This window comes from Ochlerotatus camptorhynchus, unplaced genomic scaffold (assembly GCF_037179485.1).
Source record: "Ochlerotatus camptorhynchus isolate MF236.1 unplaced genomic scaffold, CSIRO-AGI_Acam_v1.1 ptg000056l, whole genome shotgun sequence".
In the NCBI taxonomy this organism is placed as follows: Eukaryota; Metazoa; Arthropoda; class Insecta; order Diptera; family Culicidae; genus Ochlerotatus; species Ochlerotatus camptorhynchus.
Window position 1 is genome coordinate 917499 of NW_027040546.1, and position 15491 is coordinate 932989.

The 15491-nt window shown below is 46.1% G+C and overlaps 3 protein-coding genes across 4 annotated transcripts; all 3 read right to left on the minus strand.

The window, feature by feature from the left end:
- Positions 1–5: 5 nt before the first annotated feature.
- On the minus strand, positions 6–1733 carry LOC135717469 (tRNA (guanine(10)-N2)-methyltransferase homolog). Of its 2 annotated transcripts, none has more exons than XM_065239558.1 (4): positions 1629–1733; positions 710–1571; positions 448–646; positions 6–383 (listed from the first exon to the last, which is right to left on the minus strand). In XM_065239558.1, exons 1-4 carry the CDS (start codon positions 1692–1694, stop codon positions 35–37), a joined length of 1476 nt encoding a protein of 491 aa, XP_065095630.1. In that variant the 5' UTR covers positions 1695–1733; the 3' UTR covers positions 6–34. The 2 variants fall into 2 exon arrangements, with proteins under 2 accessions (XP_065095630.1, XP_065095631.1); XM_065239559.1 differs by having other exon boundaries at positions 710–1582; positions 1629–1710.
- Positions 1734–1852: 119 nt separating this feature from the next.
- Positions 1853–2600, minus strand: Trs33 (trafficking protein particle complex subunit Trs33). Its single transcript, XM_065239588.1, has 3 exons — positions 2436–2600; positions 2097–2360; positions 1853–2041 (listed from the first exon to the last, which is right to left on the minus strand). The coding sequence occupies exons 1-3, from the start codon at positions 2508–2510 to the stop codon at positions 1916–1918; spliced, it is 465 nt and encodes a 154-aa protein (XP_065095660.1). The 5' UTR covers positions 2511–2600; the 3' UTR covers positions 1853–1915.
- An 8290-nt stretch (positions 2601–10890) lies between these two features.
- LOC135717470 (uncharacterized protein DDB_G0283357) lies at positions 10891–15039 on the minus strand. Its single transcript, XM_065239560.1, has 5 exons — positions 14569–15039; positions 12040–14505; positions 11870–11972; positions 11553–11803; positions 10891–11490 (listed from the first exon to the last, which is right to left on the minus strand). Exons 2-5 carry the CDS (start codon positions 14490–14492, stop codon positions 11382–11384), a joined length of 2916 nt encoding a protein of 971 aa, XP_065095632.1. The 5' UTR covers positions 14493–14505; positions 14569–15039; the 3' UTR covers positions 10891–11381.
- Positions 15040–15491: the final 452 nt, after the last annotated feature.

Consider the following 15491-nt stretch of genomic DNA (forward strand, 5'->3'; position numbering starts at 1 on the left):
ACGAATTCAGTTGTCATCGAGCGCTTGGCTCCCTTTATTGCTCCGTGGTTTTATCACCTTCCTCCTCTTTGGGAAACTTCCACTTCCCGTCGATGCCCAGCAACTTGCCTCGTTTCAGTGCCTCATCGCGACCGACGTTTCGCAACGCTAGCCGTCGTTCCTTACGGGTGCCACTGTTCTGCAGTACCGTCTTCATATATCGCTGCCGGAAGTTGTCAATCATCACCTGAGACAGCTCATAGGAGTCCATATCCTCCTCACGGTCGGAAACCTTCTCGTAGGTTAGTAACCGGCGCGCACTGTACACCGTAAGCGGTTGTTCCGAGTTGGCAACGAGCTGTAGGCACTTGTGACGAGGCAACATATCCAAAGTGGAGTCCTTTCTGCAATGAGAGTGATAGGCACGATTCGGCTAATTCAAAGTGAATCTAAAAGAGAGCTACCCACCGTAAAATGGGAAACCAGCAGACCAATCGACCTCCCAGTTTGAGGTACCGCGCAGAAACGTTCATCAGGTCCCGATAAAGCTGATCGAACTGATACGGCGAGGTAGATGGATAGTGAACACTGTCTTCGTTCAAACAAGTTGCTCGTTTCTGCGTCTTGAACTCAATCCGTTCGGTTGATTCTCGAATGCCATATGGCGCTGAAAATATCCAACAAGGATGATAAAGAATACTCATTCCCGTCAAGCCAGAGCAAAACTTACGATCCGTGATAATACTATCAAATTGAATGCTGTCCTTCCAAATGCTCCTGGAAAAATCCGACACAAGAACGTCCAGAAAGTACCGCTCACATCCATACTGCTTCAAATTGGCATATATGCTCTCATCCGCATCCCGCACCTTTTGGTTCACCCTGGTCGGCTTAGACTTTCCATGAACCGTCATATAGTCGATATCTGCCCCCAACACGTACGCGCCAAATTTTGCCGCCGCCACCAGTAGCGATCCGGACCCCACAAACGGATCGTATACCAAATCACCTTCCTTTGCCAGACCTTGATTGGCCATAAGCAGCGACAGCTGCGGATCCATCGAAGTATTCCCAATGAACTTCCGCTTCTTCAGAGATATCTCATTAATCATATCCCTCCGGCCATCGACCACCCACTTTCCGAATAACACATCCAACGGCTGCCCCGGAACATCCATCGGATCCAGTCCCCAAAACTCAATGTACCAGAAATGCACATCCGGTGTTTTCAAATTGACTGGCCCTTGCGCGGGTAGATAGTTCAGCGTTTCGATTTTCGCCACCTTCTCGGTTTGCGAGAAATGTTTGTTGAACGTTTCGACAGTGATCTTAAAGCTACGATCCTTTTCAAACACTGGGCTCAACGTGGCTTGGTTGGTCTTGATGAATCCTTTCAACTGGTCGTGGAATGTACTGTGGAAATTGGAATGCGTCCACAGTTCAAAAATGCACCGCAAGGACATCGAACGGGATGCCAACTTCCGAGCCGCCTCGTCATCCGGGAGTTCTACAATCCAGAAGGGATTTTCCGGTTTGTGATTTACGGCGGTGTTCATCTTGAGGTTCCATAGCCGAAGCAGCGAAGCGATTTCCTAACAGAAAACTAACCTGATTCAAGCTGCTATTGTTATGATAGTACGAATACTCACTGCCTGCCGGAAATCCACGTGTTCTTGGGCGAACCAGAGGACGTACTTTTTCCACGTCGTGGACATTTTTATTGAAAATTTTTTTCAGTAATTTCACCCGCCTGATTGTGCTATGCTTAAAAGCTATAGAATGTTTACCAATAACTGCACGTGTTTGACGTTTCTTTCGCTATATATAGACGTCAACATAATTTGACAGATTAGTCGATTTGTCTTGCTAGGCTTTATTTATGTTTCCGTTATTATTTTTATATGATAAATAATTTTAATTTTACGATAACATGGAATTATCCTCGATTAACTTGAATATGAAATTTGCACGAAGGCATGGTCTGCACCTCTGCAGTCACGGTACTCGTAATGCCCAGATTCGCCAAACTACCACGCACCAATCCGCACGTAAAGGCAACGAACTACAAATGAAAATAATGGTTACCGTTTCATAAATTTATCCCGACCCAAACCTACCTTGGGAGCGTGTTCCAAGTACTGCGAGCTCGACGACAGCCGGGTCAAAAACCGGAATGCATTGTCCTGCAGGACGTAAACGCCCTGATGGTTCGTCCGGAGGTTGTCGATCTGTTTCTTGTAGATGGAGCTCCAAAAATCAGTGCAGATGAACTTCATGGTGTCCAGTTCGTCCTTGAACCTGGGCCACTCGCGGGTTAGGCGTTCGATGATTCGATACCCGGTCGAGTAGCCGATGTACTCCAGTGCTGAGAGGTCATTTTCCTGGAAAGATTTCGGGTGGTTTTCGATGTCAGTACACCATCGGGGGGTGTTTCTTTCAGCAGAACTTCAACAAACCTTGTTACTTTCCTTTGTCAGTGTGTAGCTAACGATTTCGGAATGTAAGTATTCGAATATTGCCTCTTCTGCCATTCTCGTTTTAAGAAATAGTTTTAAATTTTAATTTTGAAAAATTTATACTGCGTTGGATGATTTTGTTTTTGTCTTGAAACTGGCTTTTCCTTCACGCAGAGAGATACTCTAGATAGAGCTGGAATTAGGGCGTAACAGCTTTTGTAAACAATGACTTCTCTCGATGATCTCTAGAAAGCCAAGGCTCGCCCACTCAAATCAACGTCACCATCTGGTGGGGGAAGACTTCCACTTCCCGTTGGTTATGTTGGTTTGCGTGGGCGTGCCTTGAGTTTCGAGAAATCATCGATAGAAGACATTGTTTACAAAAGCTGTTACGCCCTAATTCCAGCTCTATCAAGTACTGTTCTTATCATCGTAATGACACAACAAACTTTTGCATTTTTCTTTTTTACTTTCCTCGTGGTGAATTTTAGAGTCATGAAATTACACTCTCAAATAAAAGTGTACCTCTTTACGGTTCACGTAGGGCAAATGAACTAATGTTCGAAGTTCGATCCTCCAATACACATTAAAATAAATTAAGGTGAAAGGGGACGTCAATAATTTTTGGAGTCTCAAAAGCAGTTTTTTCGCTCAAAATCAAAATTGGCGTTGACGGCGACTCTGTAGCTCTTTACTCCTATGGAAAATCCCGTAAACAAACGTCAAACTGTGCGTGAAACAGGGTGGCCTTTTTTGTACTATCGTCTAGGAATGTTTCGGTCCTGCGGCATTCTTACGACGTGCTCAGCCCACCGTAGTCGCCCAATTTTTGCAATGTGGACGATAGATGGTTCTCCCAGCAGCTGGTGCAATTCGTGGTTCATTCGTCTCCTCCACGTTCTGTCATCCTTTTTCCCTCCACCGTAGAAGGTACGCAACACCTTCCGTTCGAAAACACGAAGTTGGTCCTCGAACCAAGGCGCGTTGGTCCTCCACGAGCATAGTCCAGGTCTCGTGGCGGTAGACGACCACCGGTCTAATCAGCGTCTTGTAGGCAGTCAACTTCGTGCGGCGGCGAATTTTATTCGACCGGAGCGTCCTTCGGAGTCCAAAGTAGGCACGATTCCCTGCCATAATGCGTCTTTGAATTTCTCTGCTGGTTTCATTTTCGGCGGTCACCAGTGAGCCCAAATACACGAACTCGTCGACCACCTCGATTTCGTCACCGTCAATCTGAACTCGGGGTGGGAGGCTAACACTGTCTTCCGTAGAACCTCTTCCTTTCATGTATTCTGTCTTTGATGCGTTGATGGCAAGTCCAATCCGCCTAGCTTCAGCCTTCAGCCTGATGTACGTTTCCGCCATCGTTCCAAAGTTCCGTGCCATGATGTCGATGGCATCGCCGAAGCCAAGAAGCTGGATGAACTTCCTGAAGATCGTGTCACTCGTGTCTATCCCTGCTCTTCTGATCACACCTTCTAACGCGATGTTGAATAGCAGGCTCAAAAGTTCATCACCTAGCCGTAACCCCCTTCGAGATTCAAAGGGACTCGAGAATTTCCCCGATACTCGAACAACGCACATCACTCGATCCATCGTCGCCTTGACCAATCGCGTCAGTTTATCCGAAAATCCGTACTCGTGCATAATCTGCCATAGCTGATCTCGATCGATTGTGTAGTATGCGGATTTGAAATCGATGAACAAATGATGTGTGGACAGGTTGTATTCGCGGCATTTCTGCAGAACCTGCTGAATCGCGAAAATTTGGTCCATGGTGGCGCGGGCACCCATGAATTTATTGCCTGGTATTGCCCCACGAACTCTCTTGAAAATGGTGACAGGCGGCGGCATAGAATTTGCGAGAGTACCTTGTAGGTAGCGCTCAGCAGTGTGATCGCGCGGTAGATGCAGCAGTCCAACTTGTCGCCCTTTTTGTAGATTGGGCATACGACACCTTCCATCCACTCCTCCGGTAATATCTCCTCCTCCCAAATCTTGGAAATTACCCAGTGCAGCGCTCTAGCCAGTGCTTCACCACCGTATTTTAATAGCTCACTTGGTAGTTGATCTACACCAGTTGCTTTGTTGTTCTTCAGCCGACCGATCTCCTCCTCAACTTCTTGAAGATCAGGGGTCGGTAGCCTGTCGTCTTCTGCGTGTGCTCCAAGGTCTGTTGCCGTGCCACCTTCGTTTTCTGCTGCATCACAGTTGAGGTGCTCGTCATAGTACCATAGAGGTAACTCTAAGACTAGTAGGTCCCGAAGAAACGTGCTCAACTTTTTGGCTCAGCTCTGGTACTATCTTCGGTCCAAAGCTAATCGATTAACCCCTCGAAACATAGGAAAATCGAATAACTCCTCATTTTATCTGTCAAACTTTCATAGCGAATCAAAACAAACATAGTGTAGTACTAGAATTTTGACTAGAATGGGGTACACGTAATCGATTTGCTTTGGACCAATAGGCTAGTCAAGTAGTGAGCCAATTTAAAATCGTAAGTTTCGTATAGATTGTTGATAGTACTGCTTCCACCTCTCAATCACGTCACACTCGTTCGTGAGAAGGTTACCGTCCACGTCCTTGCACATATCCAGAACAACATGTGAAAAGGGCATACAAGCTTTTTGTAAACAAACCTTCTTATGCCCTTTTCTCGCCACCCATATGACACCAACGCAAACCTTTAACATCACCGGGTAGGGGACACTTTCCCCTTCCCGATTATATTGCTGGTTTCCGTAGTCGACCCTCGGTTGGTGAGAAAAAGGCCTACAAAGGTTTGTTTACAAAAAGCTTGTATGCCCTTTTCACATGTTGTTCTGGATATCGGCTTGCGGCACGTAGACTTTGCGAGAACTATTTAGCTTCTCATAGAACTTCCGTGTGTCGTTTACGCGGTACAGATTTTCCATCGTCTCGCGATCTCGGTCTTCCTGCTATTTGTCTGTTCCGCGCTTGTCTGTATCACTCCACATTCAGTCTCGTGCGGTGCTGCATTCTTCTCCTCTACTAACAGTTTGCATTCGCCGTCAAACCAGTCATTTCTTCGGTCCGGGATTACAGTACCTAGTGCCGCTGCAGCAGTACTACCTATGGCGGAACGGCCAGCCATTTTCAAGAGAAGCTGCGCCAAGCTGCTCTTCCGTGGGTAGTGCAACTTCCAGCTGCTGCGCGTAGTCCTGAGCAACTCCGGCGTCCCGTAATTGCTCAATTTTGGGTCGCGGCGTTCGACTTCGACGGATGTTATGAACCGTCGAGAGTTTTGAGCGCATGCATACTGCAACTAGGTAGTGGTCCGAATCTATGTTCGCACTGCGGTACGTGCGGACGTTGATAATGTCGGAGAAGAATTTCCCGTCGATTAGAACGTGATCGATTTGGTTTTCTGTGTGTTGGTCAGGTGATCTCCAGGTGGCTTTGTGGATATCCTTGCGGGGTGGGGGGGGGGGGGGGGAAAGGTACTTCGAACTACCACACACCGAGAGGCTGCAAAGTTTACGCATCGTTGGTCGTTGTCGTTCGATACGGCATGCAGGCTGTTTGGCCCGATTGCCGGTCTATACATTACCTCCCGTCCTACCTGCGCGTTCATGTCGCCGATGACGATTTTGACGTCCCGTTGCGAACAGCCGTCGTACAGCGGCGCATAGAACGCTTCTTTCTCGTCGTCGGGTCCCCCTTCGTGTGGGCAGTGCACGTTAATGATGCTGTAGTTGAAGAAACGGCCCTTAATTCTCAACTTGGACATCCTCGCGTTGATCGGCTGCCAACCAATCACGCGTTGGCGCATCTTACCCAGCACTACAAAGCCGGTTCCCAGCTCGTTGGTAGTGCCACAGCTCTGGTAGAAAGTAGCCGCTCGATGCCCGCTTTTCCATACCTTTTGTCCCGTCCAAAATTTCGAAGTTGCGTGATTGAAGTTCGTCATAGATTAACCTATCGCAGCCCGGGAAGCCGAGCGATTTGCAGTTCCATATTCGGAGTTTCCAATCCGGTTCCGATCCGGATTTCTTTCTTCAGTATTTGCAACTTTATGTTTTTTCGGGCAGTTTGTTGGACCTGCCCCAACCCCCTGTCTCACCGGGGGACCATCTTGCACAGCTCTGTTTAGAGTCCCACGCTGGTACTAGGACGATGATCAGCCGCATCAGCTGGTGAACAGACGCTCGGATTTGATGAAGCATTTCCTCTTTTACCGTACTATGGTTAACGCTTCAGTGTGTGCGTCGCACCTCTTCACTTTGCTATTGCCGGACTGGCAACATTGCCCAGGCTACGCCACCCAGCTGTGTCCATGTTTCAGCTGGTAGTCTTTTGTTATCATATGATTCGGGGAGGCGTGAAGTAGAGACTTGTGAGGACCAGAGCTAGGTATTCCGCTCCTTCCAGGTTGTCAACTCACCATTTTGTAGCCCAAAATGCTCTGCCAGGAGGTTGCGTTTTTCTAAAGAAGTGTTGGCTTTTGTATCGCTTAGATGAATCTCAACCCGTAGCCTACCCTCTTTCCTTTTTGTCTTCACAAACGTCCAAGATAGCTTAGGATTACGCCGGAGATTGATCTGCTTACGTGAGATGAACTAGCCTTCGGCTAAAAATCTCTTAAATAAAGATTTAAAAAAAAAATTATCTGCTTAAGTCTTGAGTACTTCTTGTATAGAAAACGGGTGTACATTCGATAGTCATTACTAGCTAAGGAAAATAAGCGTTTGGTGAATGGATTACGGGACTGGCCATATGTGCGAAGAGCCTTCGAACTCACACGATTCAAGTGTCTTAATCGAGCATTACACCATGCAGGTTTTGAGGCAGGTCTCCTCAGAGACACAACCCATTAATAATCGACTAAGTCAAGCGAATGCCAATCTACCTGTACCAGTGCGTGATTCAATGCAACGAAGTCAGTTCTACGGAAGTTCATGCTTTGTACAACAACGGTGTCTTCATAGAGAACAGAAGCTGAAAGATTGATGAATGCTTCCAACGCTGGATGATCGGCGTCTAGATATATCAGAGGCTCGGATGCCTCGACTACACTGCACTCTAGTGTGGCGACTTCGTTCAAGCAGCCGAGAGTTTCTGTTTGGTACAGAATTAATTTGCGTTAAAATATGCAGACTGAAACCAACAATCAATACGATTTCAAATTGACTCACTACTTGACTAGCCTATTGGTCCCAAGCAAATCGATTAACGTATCCCATTCTAGTATAAATTCCAGTACTAAACTATGTTTGTTTTGATTCGCTATGAAAGTTTGACAGATAAAATGAGGGGTTCGTGGATTTTCCTATGTTTCGAGGGGTGCAGCGATTAGCTTGAGACCGAAGATAGTCACCCATATTCTTGTTTTCGTTTGAACCGTATTTTCAATACAAATTTTTTTTTATATGGGAAATACGGTTCGAACGAAAACGAGAATATGGGTGAGTACCAGAGCTGAGCCAAAAAGTTGAGCTCGTTTCTTCGGGACCTTCTGGTCTTAGAGTTACCTCTATGCTGAAACCATCCAAAAGAGCACGGCAGGAAGCAGGCATGAACGACCGAAGAATGATCATTCGCGGAAATATTCCAAACAACCCCAGGCTTGTTGTAGTCGCCAAATAGCAGAGCTAGATCGTTGTGATGTAATCGGGACAATACAGCACCAATGGAACTGGTATGGTTCTCAACGCAGCTCAAATTAGATTTACGGTCAGGCGGAAGGTACACACCGCCGATGTTTATAATGTTGTGTGATGTCGTAAACTTCACCCATAACCGCTCCACAGAAGTGCTGACCGGAGCAGGATCGAAGCAGCAGTTCAGTCGTTTGGAAACCGCAATCAAGATGTCATCACTACTTGATTTGGCACTGTTCATCCGGCTACGGTCATTGCGAAAAACTGAGAACATGCTGCCAACATAATTGTACTGAGTGAATAAGATCATCTAGCCAGTCGGTAAGAACTATTGCATCGTAGTTGGACGCAACAGCAGTCAAGAATACCTAAGTCGTCAATCTCAGTTCGCAGGCCACGAACAGTTTGATAATACACCACAAGTCCATCGGATAACATAGGCGAGGTTCAGTCGGTGGTGAAGAAGACGTTGCGCTCAAACGTAGAGGCTGATCAGGTGCCTAAAATCGAAGGTTGTATGACCCCTTCACCGTTCGCAACCACAGGGCCAGAACGACAACGGTGGCAGGAATCAGTCAACACGACTGCGTTGAGACGCTTAGGGGCTTCCATGAGGCGGCAGGCAATGCGTTCTGGGCTGACAGTTTCAGAAACGTGGCTGCGATGATTCGGTGCAGTGTATTCAGAATCTGCGTTGTAAAGTATGTCGTCATCGGTGGACTGCAGACCATGTTGTTCAGGAGTGGAATAAGCAATTGTCTTGCTAACATGTGTGACCTGTTGAAGCAAGCTGGAAGACCCCTGATCCACATCCAGTCATAGGTCCGGGACGAATATGATGAGCGCTGGCAGGAATAGTCCCGCTGAACTAGAGAAACCAGGAGCTTCTAAAATGCAGTCCCGAGCGTGAAGTTTGATGACACAGGCTGTACAGCAGTTGTTCAATGCCGTTGACAACAGAAATGCTAATCAACTGGAGGAAGTCGGTGAAGGAGCCGGTATCTAGAGCCGTAACACTGGAACTCGAAAACTGATCAGACCTGTTGCTAATGGAAGCATACTTCAAGCTGAACATTGCATTAGGTCCTAAGTAACATTGACAGATTATCTTCGTCGACTTTCTCTTTGCATCCCCACGGTCATGTAAAGACATTCCCAGGTATTTTCAGCACATAAATCGATCAAAGAAGCTTTTATCTAGCATCCAATACGACAAACACATCAAGAAACGGTTCTGTGAATAAGTTATTAACGAAAGAGAAAGTCGACGAAGAGAATCGATCAATGTTACTTAGGACCTAATGCAAAGTTCAGCTTGACTTGTCTGAACATGATGGTTGGGGGACCTCACCGCCATACTGGACCGCAGTGGGAGAACGATTATGATGACAGGAAACAGCGTGCGCGACTACGAAATATGCTTCTTCAACTCAAAAATAGCTTATTCAGCTCTTAATCAGCACTAATTGTGTGTTGGGTATGAGGTTGATGGTTAGTTTTAGACATTATAGTTTGACGTGATCACCATGTTCCACTCACGTTCTGGTATGTGACCTTGAGACTTGCCCTTCATAAGACCCTTTTCTGTTTCGCAAAATCAAAATAAAAACAAATTCAAACATTTGTTCTGATGAACTCCAGACTCCAGGTGAAACGTAAGGAGAATTTACAGGTAGTTTTGAGTAGCATTTCAACGAAATCCTGATCTTGAATAGGATTAAAAGTAAATTTACATTGTGGTGCATTCCAAGGCAATTTCAAGAGATTTCAAAGAGCGTTCTGACTTAAACTTTTGATGAGTCTTTTTAAGGGATTTGTAAGGAAAACATCGGAAATTCCATCGAAAAAAAAAGCAGAATGCAAAGAGAATTCTGAAATAAAAGTAAAATTAAGTGCTCCGAGACTGAGAAGTTCGCTACTTGACGAAAAGTACGTTTTATTGAGCGGAATTTCGCGTTTCGCTCAATGACTCAATTTTATGTCAAAATTAACGCTCGTATGTCAGTCTCAAACGCCTAAATTTATATGATTTTCGACGAAGTTTTGAAGTAAATTTCAAAGGAATACTATGGAGAATTTCAAGGTTATTCCTGTAATCATCTTTAAAGATCTCAAAGAAGAGATCTTAGGAAATTCTGCAGTCTGTTTCAAGGAATTCACGTTTAAAAAAAATCTCCAAAAACCTCCGTTTAAGTCCTGAAAAAAACTGGGAAACTCAAGCAAAATGAGTAGACACCCTGATAGAAAGGTTCTAGATGGTCTGTATGGGACCTATTTCTTCCTGGAGGCAAGCTATTGCTGTTACTTTTTGCTTTCTATCGTGCCCACACTGTCCTTAATCCTTGTTTGTTGTATCCAGAACCTGCCACACGACGTGTTTTTTGTCCTGCTGTTGCTCTTACTCCGTGTAGTTTACCATTACGAACTTGTATAGTAGTACTAGTACCTATTGTTCAGCTACTTTAACACAAGCGGCTGGTGAACTTTGCAATCGTTTGCTTGTCCTCTTTCTTCGGTCTCCGGCGTCGACACGTCTATTTTCCTTGTTGTTGTCCAAGGGTGCACCTCCAGTTAACGTATTTCTATCGCTCTGTTCTTCGTCCTGTGGTTGATTTTCTTGCTGCTTCTCGGCGTTCCGTTTGGGGCAGGAATGCATCCGGTGCCCCTCCATCTTGCATACGAAGCATTGGTTTTCCATTTCCGATTAAGAAAGTTAAACGAGCAGGAACTTTCCTTTTTCAGGTCCAACCATTTCAAATTCCAAATTTACTCGTCACAAAGGCATCTATCACGATCAGAAATAAACAACAACTCAGCTTTCCATTCATCATTATTAGATATATTTCAGCATTTGAAGATAGGATTACAGCGATATTATGATTTAAATCGATATCGAACAAACGGCTCTCCCTTCGTGTTGCCTTACTAGTTTGAGAATAGTTTGATAAATATCTCAACGCCTAAATCTACTACTACTGCTACTACTACTACACGGCTAGTGGTTGTTCTATACTGCATAAATATATACTTCTCTTCCCTCATCGGTACAGTTTAATCTTTCTATCCAGAGTATCGATAGCAAATGGGAAATATATCATCATCTCGGGGGTCCAATAACCGCTTTGTACTGGCTTCTATTGTTCTTCAATTTAGCGAATTCTTCATTAGATTATAAGCAGATGTACGAAGATGCTTCAGGAAGGAAATACACTCTATGCAAAATTAAAAACTATTAAACACTGGTTGATAATCTCTACTGCGTTGGCTACTACGCGTAGGTTCTAGTTCTAAACGGAGCGGAGAGATGCGCGAGAACGAAGGAGTTTCAATTGCGACGGTGCCGCCGTCGTGAGCCACTCTGGGACTGTTGCTGCTGCTGCTGTTGATTCTGACCGCCGTAGATATTGTTCAGGAAGTCGTCCAAGTTATGTTCACTACAGTGGATGGAATATAGATTTAAACTTCAAACTCATGAGCAACTCGGAGCACATCTTACCTTGCCGGAGGATCCTTCCGAGAACGGCTCGGATCTTTGTCGCTTTGCTGCTGGTTGCCCTGCTGTTGCTGTTGTTGCGAATTCCCACCGAGCACTATCCGATACTGAACGATGTGCGAGTTGGGTTGCAGGTGCGATAAAGCTCCCTTTTGGCAGTTGGCCCACTCAGTAATGTCGTACACGTTGCCCTCCATCATGGCCAGATACTTCCAGCGCAGTCCAAAGAAACTCGTCTCGGCCCAGATGTCACCCTATTTGGGGAAGAAACAATCATAGATTTCAAAATGAAAAGCAAAGTTTATAACAATTTCTCTTACCTCGCGAGCGGAATGTCGAATCTTGCACGAATTACACTCCCTGGCAGCGTAGTGGGGTCGACCGGTCGGCTTGCGTGGATGTCTGAGGCAGCAGCTGCTACATCTGAAATTCAACCAAATTCAATGTTGAACCGCAAAATAAAACATCAATTCCAGTCCTCTAAACTCACCTTATAGTATTAGCGGCTTCTGAGATTTTCGTGTGCAACTGCGTCAGCAAATCGTTAATCTCCGACCATGCCTTTTCGGCGTTGAGAGCTTCTGCGAGACTCTGGTCGTAGGATTTCCGATTTTCCGGTTCTCCAATTAACTCGAACGAACGCTGCAACACTTTAAATGCCTCCTCCGCGCCTGGCTGTTTGTTCTTGTCCGGATGAACCAGCACAGCAATCTTCTTGTAGTGCTTCCGAATTTGCTCCTGCGAGCAGTCCGGACTTACACCGAGAATACTGTACGCATCCTTGCCCTTACAGTTCAACAGCGAAGACATCGCCTCGTCCGCAGTCGATGGCAGCCTACCGTCTTTGTAGTAGTTTTTACCGGCATTCGCTTGATCTTCAACGGGAGCCGGCTTCTTCTTACCACGCCAGAAAGCCCATTTGGAGTCCTTGGCGAAACGATTGTCGAAAGATTGCCACACGCCTTTGAACCACGCTCCCGGTCGATTCTGTTGGAACTCCTGTTTCATACTGACAACATGCTGCTCGCAGTACTGATATCCAGCTACAAGATAATCCCAGCAAAGCCTCAAGCTAAGATAAACCACATCGCTTACCAATGACCATAGCCAAGTCACGACAAATACCATAAATTCGAACCAAGTGTTCAGAATCTTCTGAACCATCACATACTTTTGGTTCTTCCGTGGTCGTTGTCCTCGTTTTCCACTAGCTTGCTGGTACGACTTATCCACCTTAACGCGACCCACTCCGGAGCCTCGTCCTCCACGTTTATATGCCGCTCGTGAACCAGAGATCTTCTCGATATGAGTATCGTTGGGGTTGTTATTCTTCTTAACGTTATACATGAACGATTGTTGCTGTTGCGGGGACTCATCTTCATACTCTTCAAAGTCTTCGTCATCCTCTTCATCATCATCATCATCGTCGTCGTCTTCGTCATCTTCCATATCTTCCGTATCTTCTCGTGTAGGTTCCTTGTTCGATGATCCACCTCCTTGAACGTCCTGAATTGTGTACTCATCGCTAAAGTTCCGCGAGCGATTCTTGCGACCTGCGCCGTTTGAACCGACCGATTCATTAGACCTTGCCTTTGTAACCTTTCCAGCTGGTTTGTCCATTTTCCTAGCAGTCTTCTCAGTGCCATTTTGTGTCGCCATATTTTGCTTATAACCAGTCAAATTTTCCGCATAATGATAGCTAGCGGACGAGTTCGAGCCGTTCAAATTGGCCACCTTCTTCTGAACACCAGAACCGGCATTCCGCTCAAGCTTCCTACCGGATTTATCATCCGGCATCGACGATCCTGGCTGTTGCATCGAAGTCTTCTTATTCTGTCCTTTATCTCCCTTGCTAGATTTACTTCCGCCACCGGAGGAATGGCCATTGCCACCGGAATACATTGCATTGCTTGACGGGTTCATCTTGCTAGAGGAAATGTTGCTATTGTTGGCAGTACTACTGGTAGTGCTACCACCGTTCATATTTGAGTTCGCAGAAGACGAGGACGACGAGTGAGTAGTCGATGCAGATGCAACATTCTTGCTCAGCACATCGGAATAGGACATTCGCATCGGTTTCACTTCGGCCACGATGCGTTGCTTCTTCACATTCTGGTTGAGTTTAGCACTGTTGTCATCATTCAGCTGGCTGTTGTAGCTAGCCGTCGCAGACACATTAGCCGACGAGGATTGCTGCTGTTGAGGCTGCGGTTGAGAAAGATTCGCTGAGGAGTTGGAGGTACCACTGACGGCGCCAGTTGGTTGATCCTCGGGAGATGGTTGTTGTTGTTGCTGTTGCTGTAGATGAACGTGCTGTTGCTGCGAGGGTTGTGCAGTTTGCTGCTGCTGTTGTGGTTGAACGTAAACTTCGGAAGACCTAGGAAGCCCTTCAGCAAGCAAGGATGGCCCTCCTCCACCAAAGGGAGAGTATGTTCCGGAGATGGTAGGAGCCCAGTTTCCGACCAACTGATTGATCAACATACTGGTGTTGGTTCCGGTTGTTTCCGATTGGGCATTCTGCTGTGCATGGGAAGCATTCGAAGATTGCGGAACTGACGGTTGCGGTTGCTGTTGCTGTTGGGGTTGGAACAAAAATCCAAACCCTGGAGCAGGACGCATGAAGCTGTTATTGCTCGAAAACAGCTCATATTCGTACTTCCCAGCAGGGTTATTCAAATTAACCACATCCTCGCTTGGTTGATGGTAGACTTTGATGAAGTTACCGAAACCATCCGACAGAACGGTGAAATTATCTCCCGCTGGTGGATGACCATAGCTCATCCCGTGGGGATCACCGGTTGCATTCGGATGGTAGTAACTATTGGAAGCAGCTGGAACGGAACCATCCTGTACGATAAACTGCTGCTGATGCTGGTTCTGCGGTGGATGGCCATGTTCCGCTGTCCAGAAAGCATCATTCTTTTCATTCCCGGCACTGGACATGGTTGCTTCACATCTAAAACGAAGCAAACCGAAATCAGCAAACCCATCGTACTTTGTGGACACCTCACCCACTTACCACTCTTACTCAACAGAGAAGCTTCGATCTACTTTTCGGCCACGAACAATGTTTATTTCCTGCTGTTTTGATGGCGAAGCACATTCACATTACAAACATGAATAATAACGCACTGAAGAGTGTTGTACATTCATTCCATAAAGCACATCAATCGCGCACTCACTAACTCGCACACATACACACGTACACTTCGACCCTCGAGAAGGAATCTTCTTGGTGGAAGAGATTTTGATGTGGAACTTTTTCCTCTCGTCGTCGTCTCGGGACCCGAAAAAGCCTAAACACTAGAAAATGATCACCGATTGCCGCACGTACGCATTCCCGCGGTGGTCCAACACTGTCTTCGCTACTCGGCGGAAGTATTCAGGATTCCGTTGGTGCAGATATTGTCCACCCAGGGTACCGAATTTGTGCAGAAAATTTATGATTAAAATGCTTCACCGTCCGACTAGCACCCAATCGCTGTCCAGTTTTTACACAGGCAGTGAGCTGCTGATGTGACAGGACAGCACCGTGCACGAAGGCAGACGGGACAGAGTTGACTTGCGCGTCAACAGATGTCTCTGCGGTCCTCCTATGGACGGGGGATAAGAACTCACGAATCGCGATGGGGCTGTCTAATGGTTGAAATTCAATCAAACATGAAATTTATTTCTTAAATTAGGTCGGAATAACCCGCATAAACAATAACCATAAGATGCGCCTAACCACCAATTCGGGTTATCATCCCAACTTTATGTGGTATGGTCGCACCATCTAAGATATCGTCGGTATATGGTACCCGTTTATTAGGGAAATCTTAATTTTTCACTACTTCGAAAGAGTAATAGAATTGACTTCAAGGAGAAACGTTGGATGGAGCACCCACGGTGACTGGCAGCTTGACGGTACCCTTAAAATTTACTCGACAATTTTTAGGCATT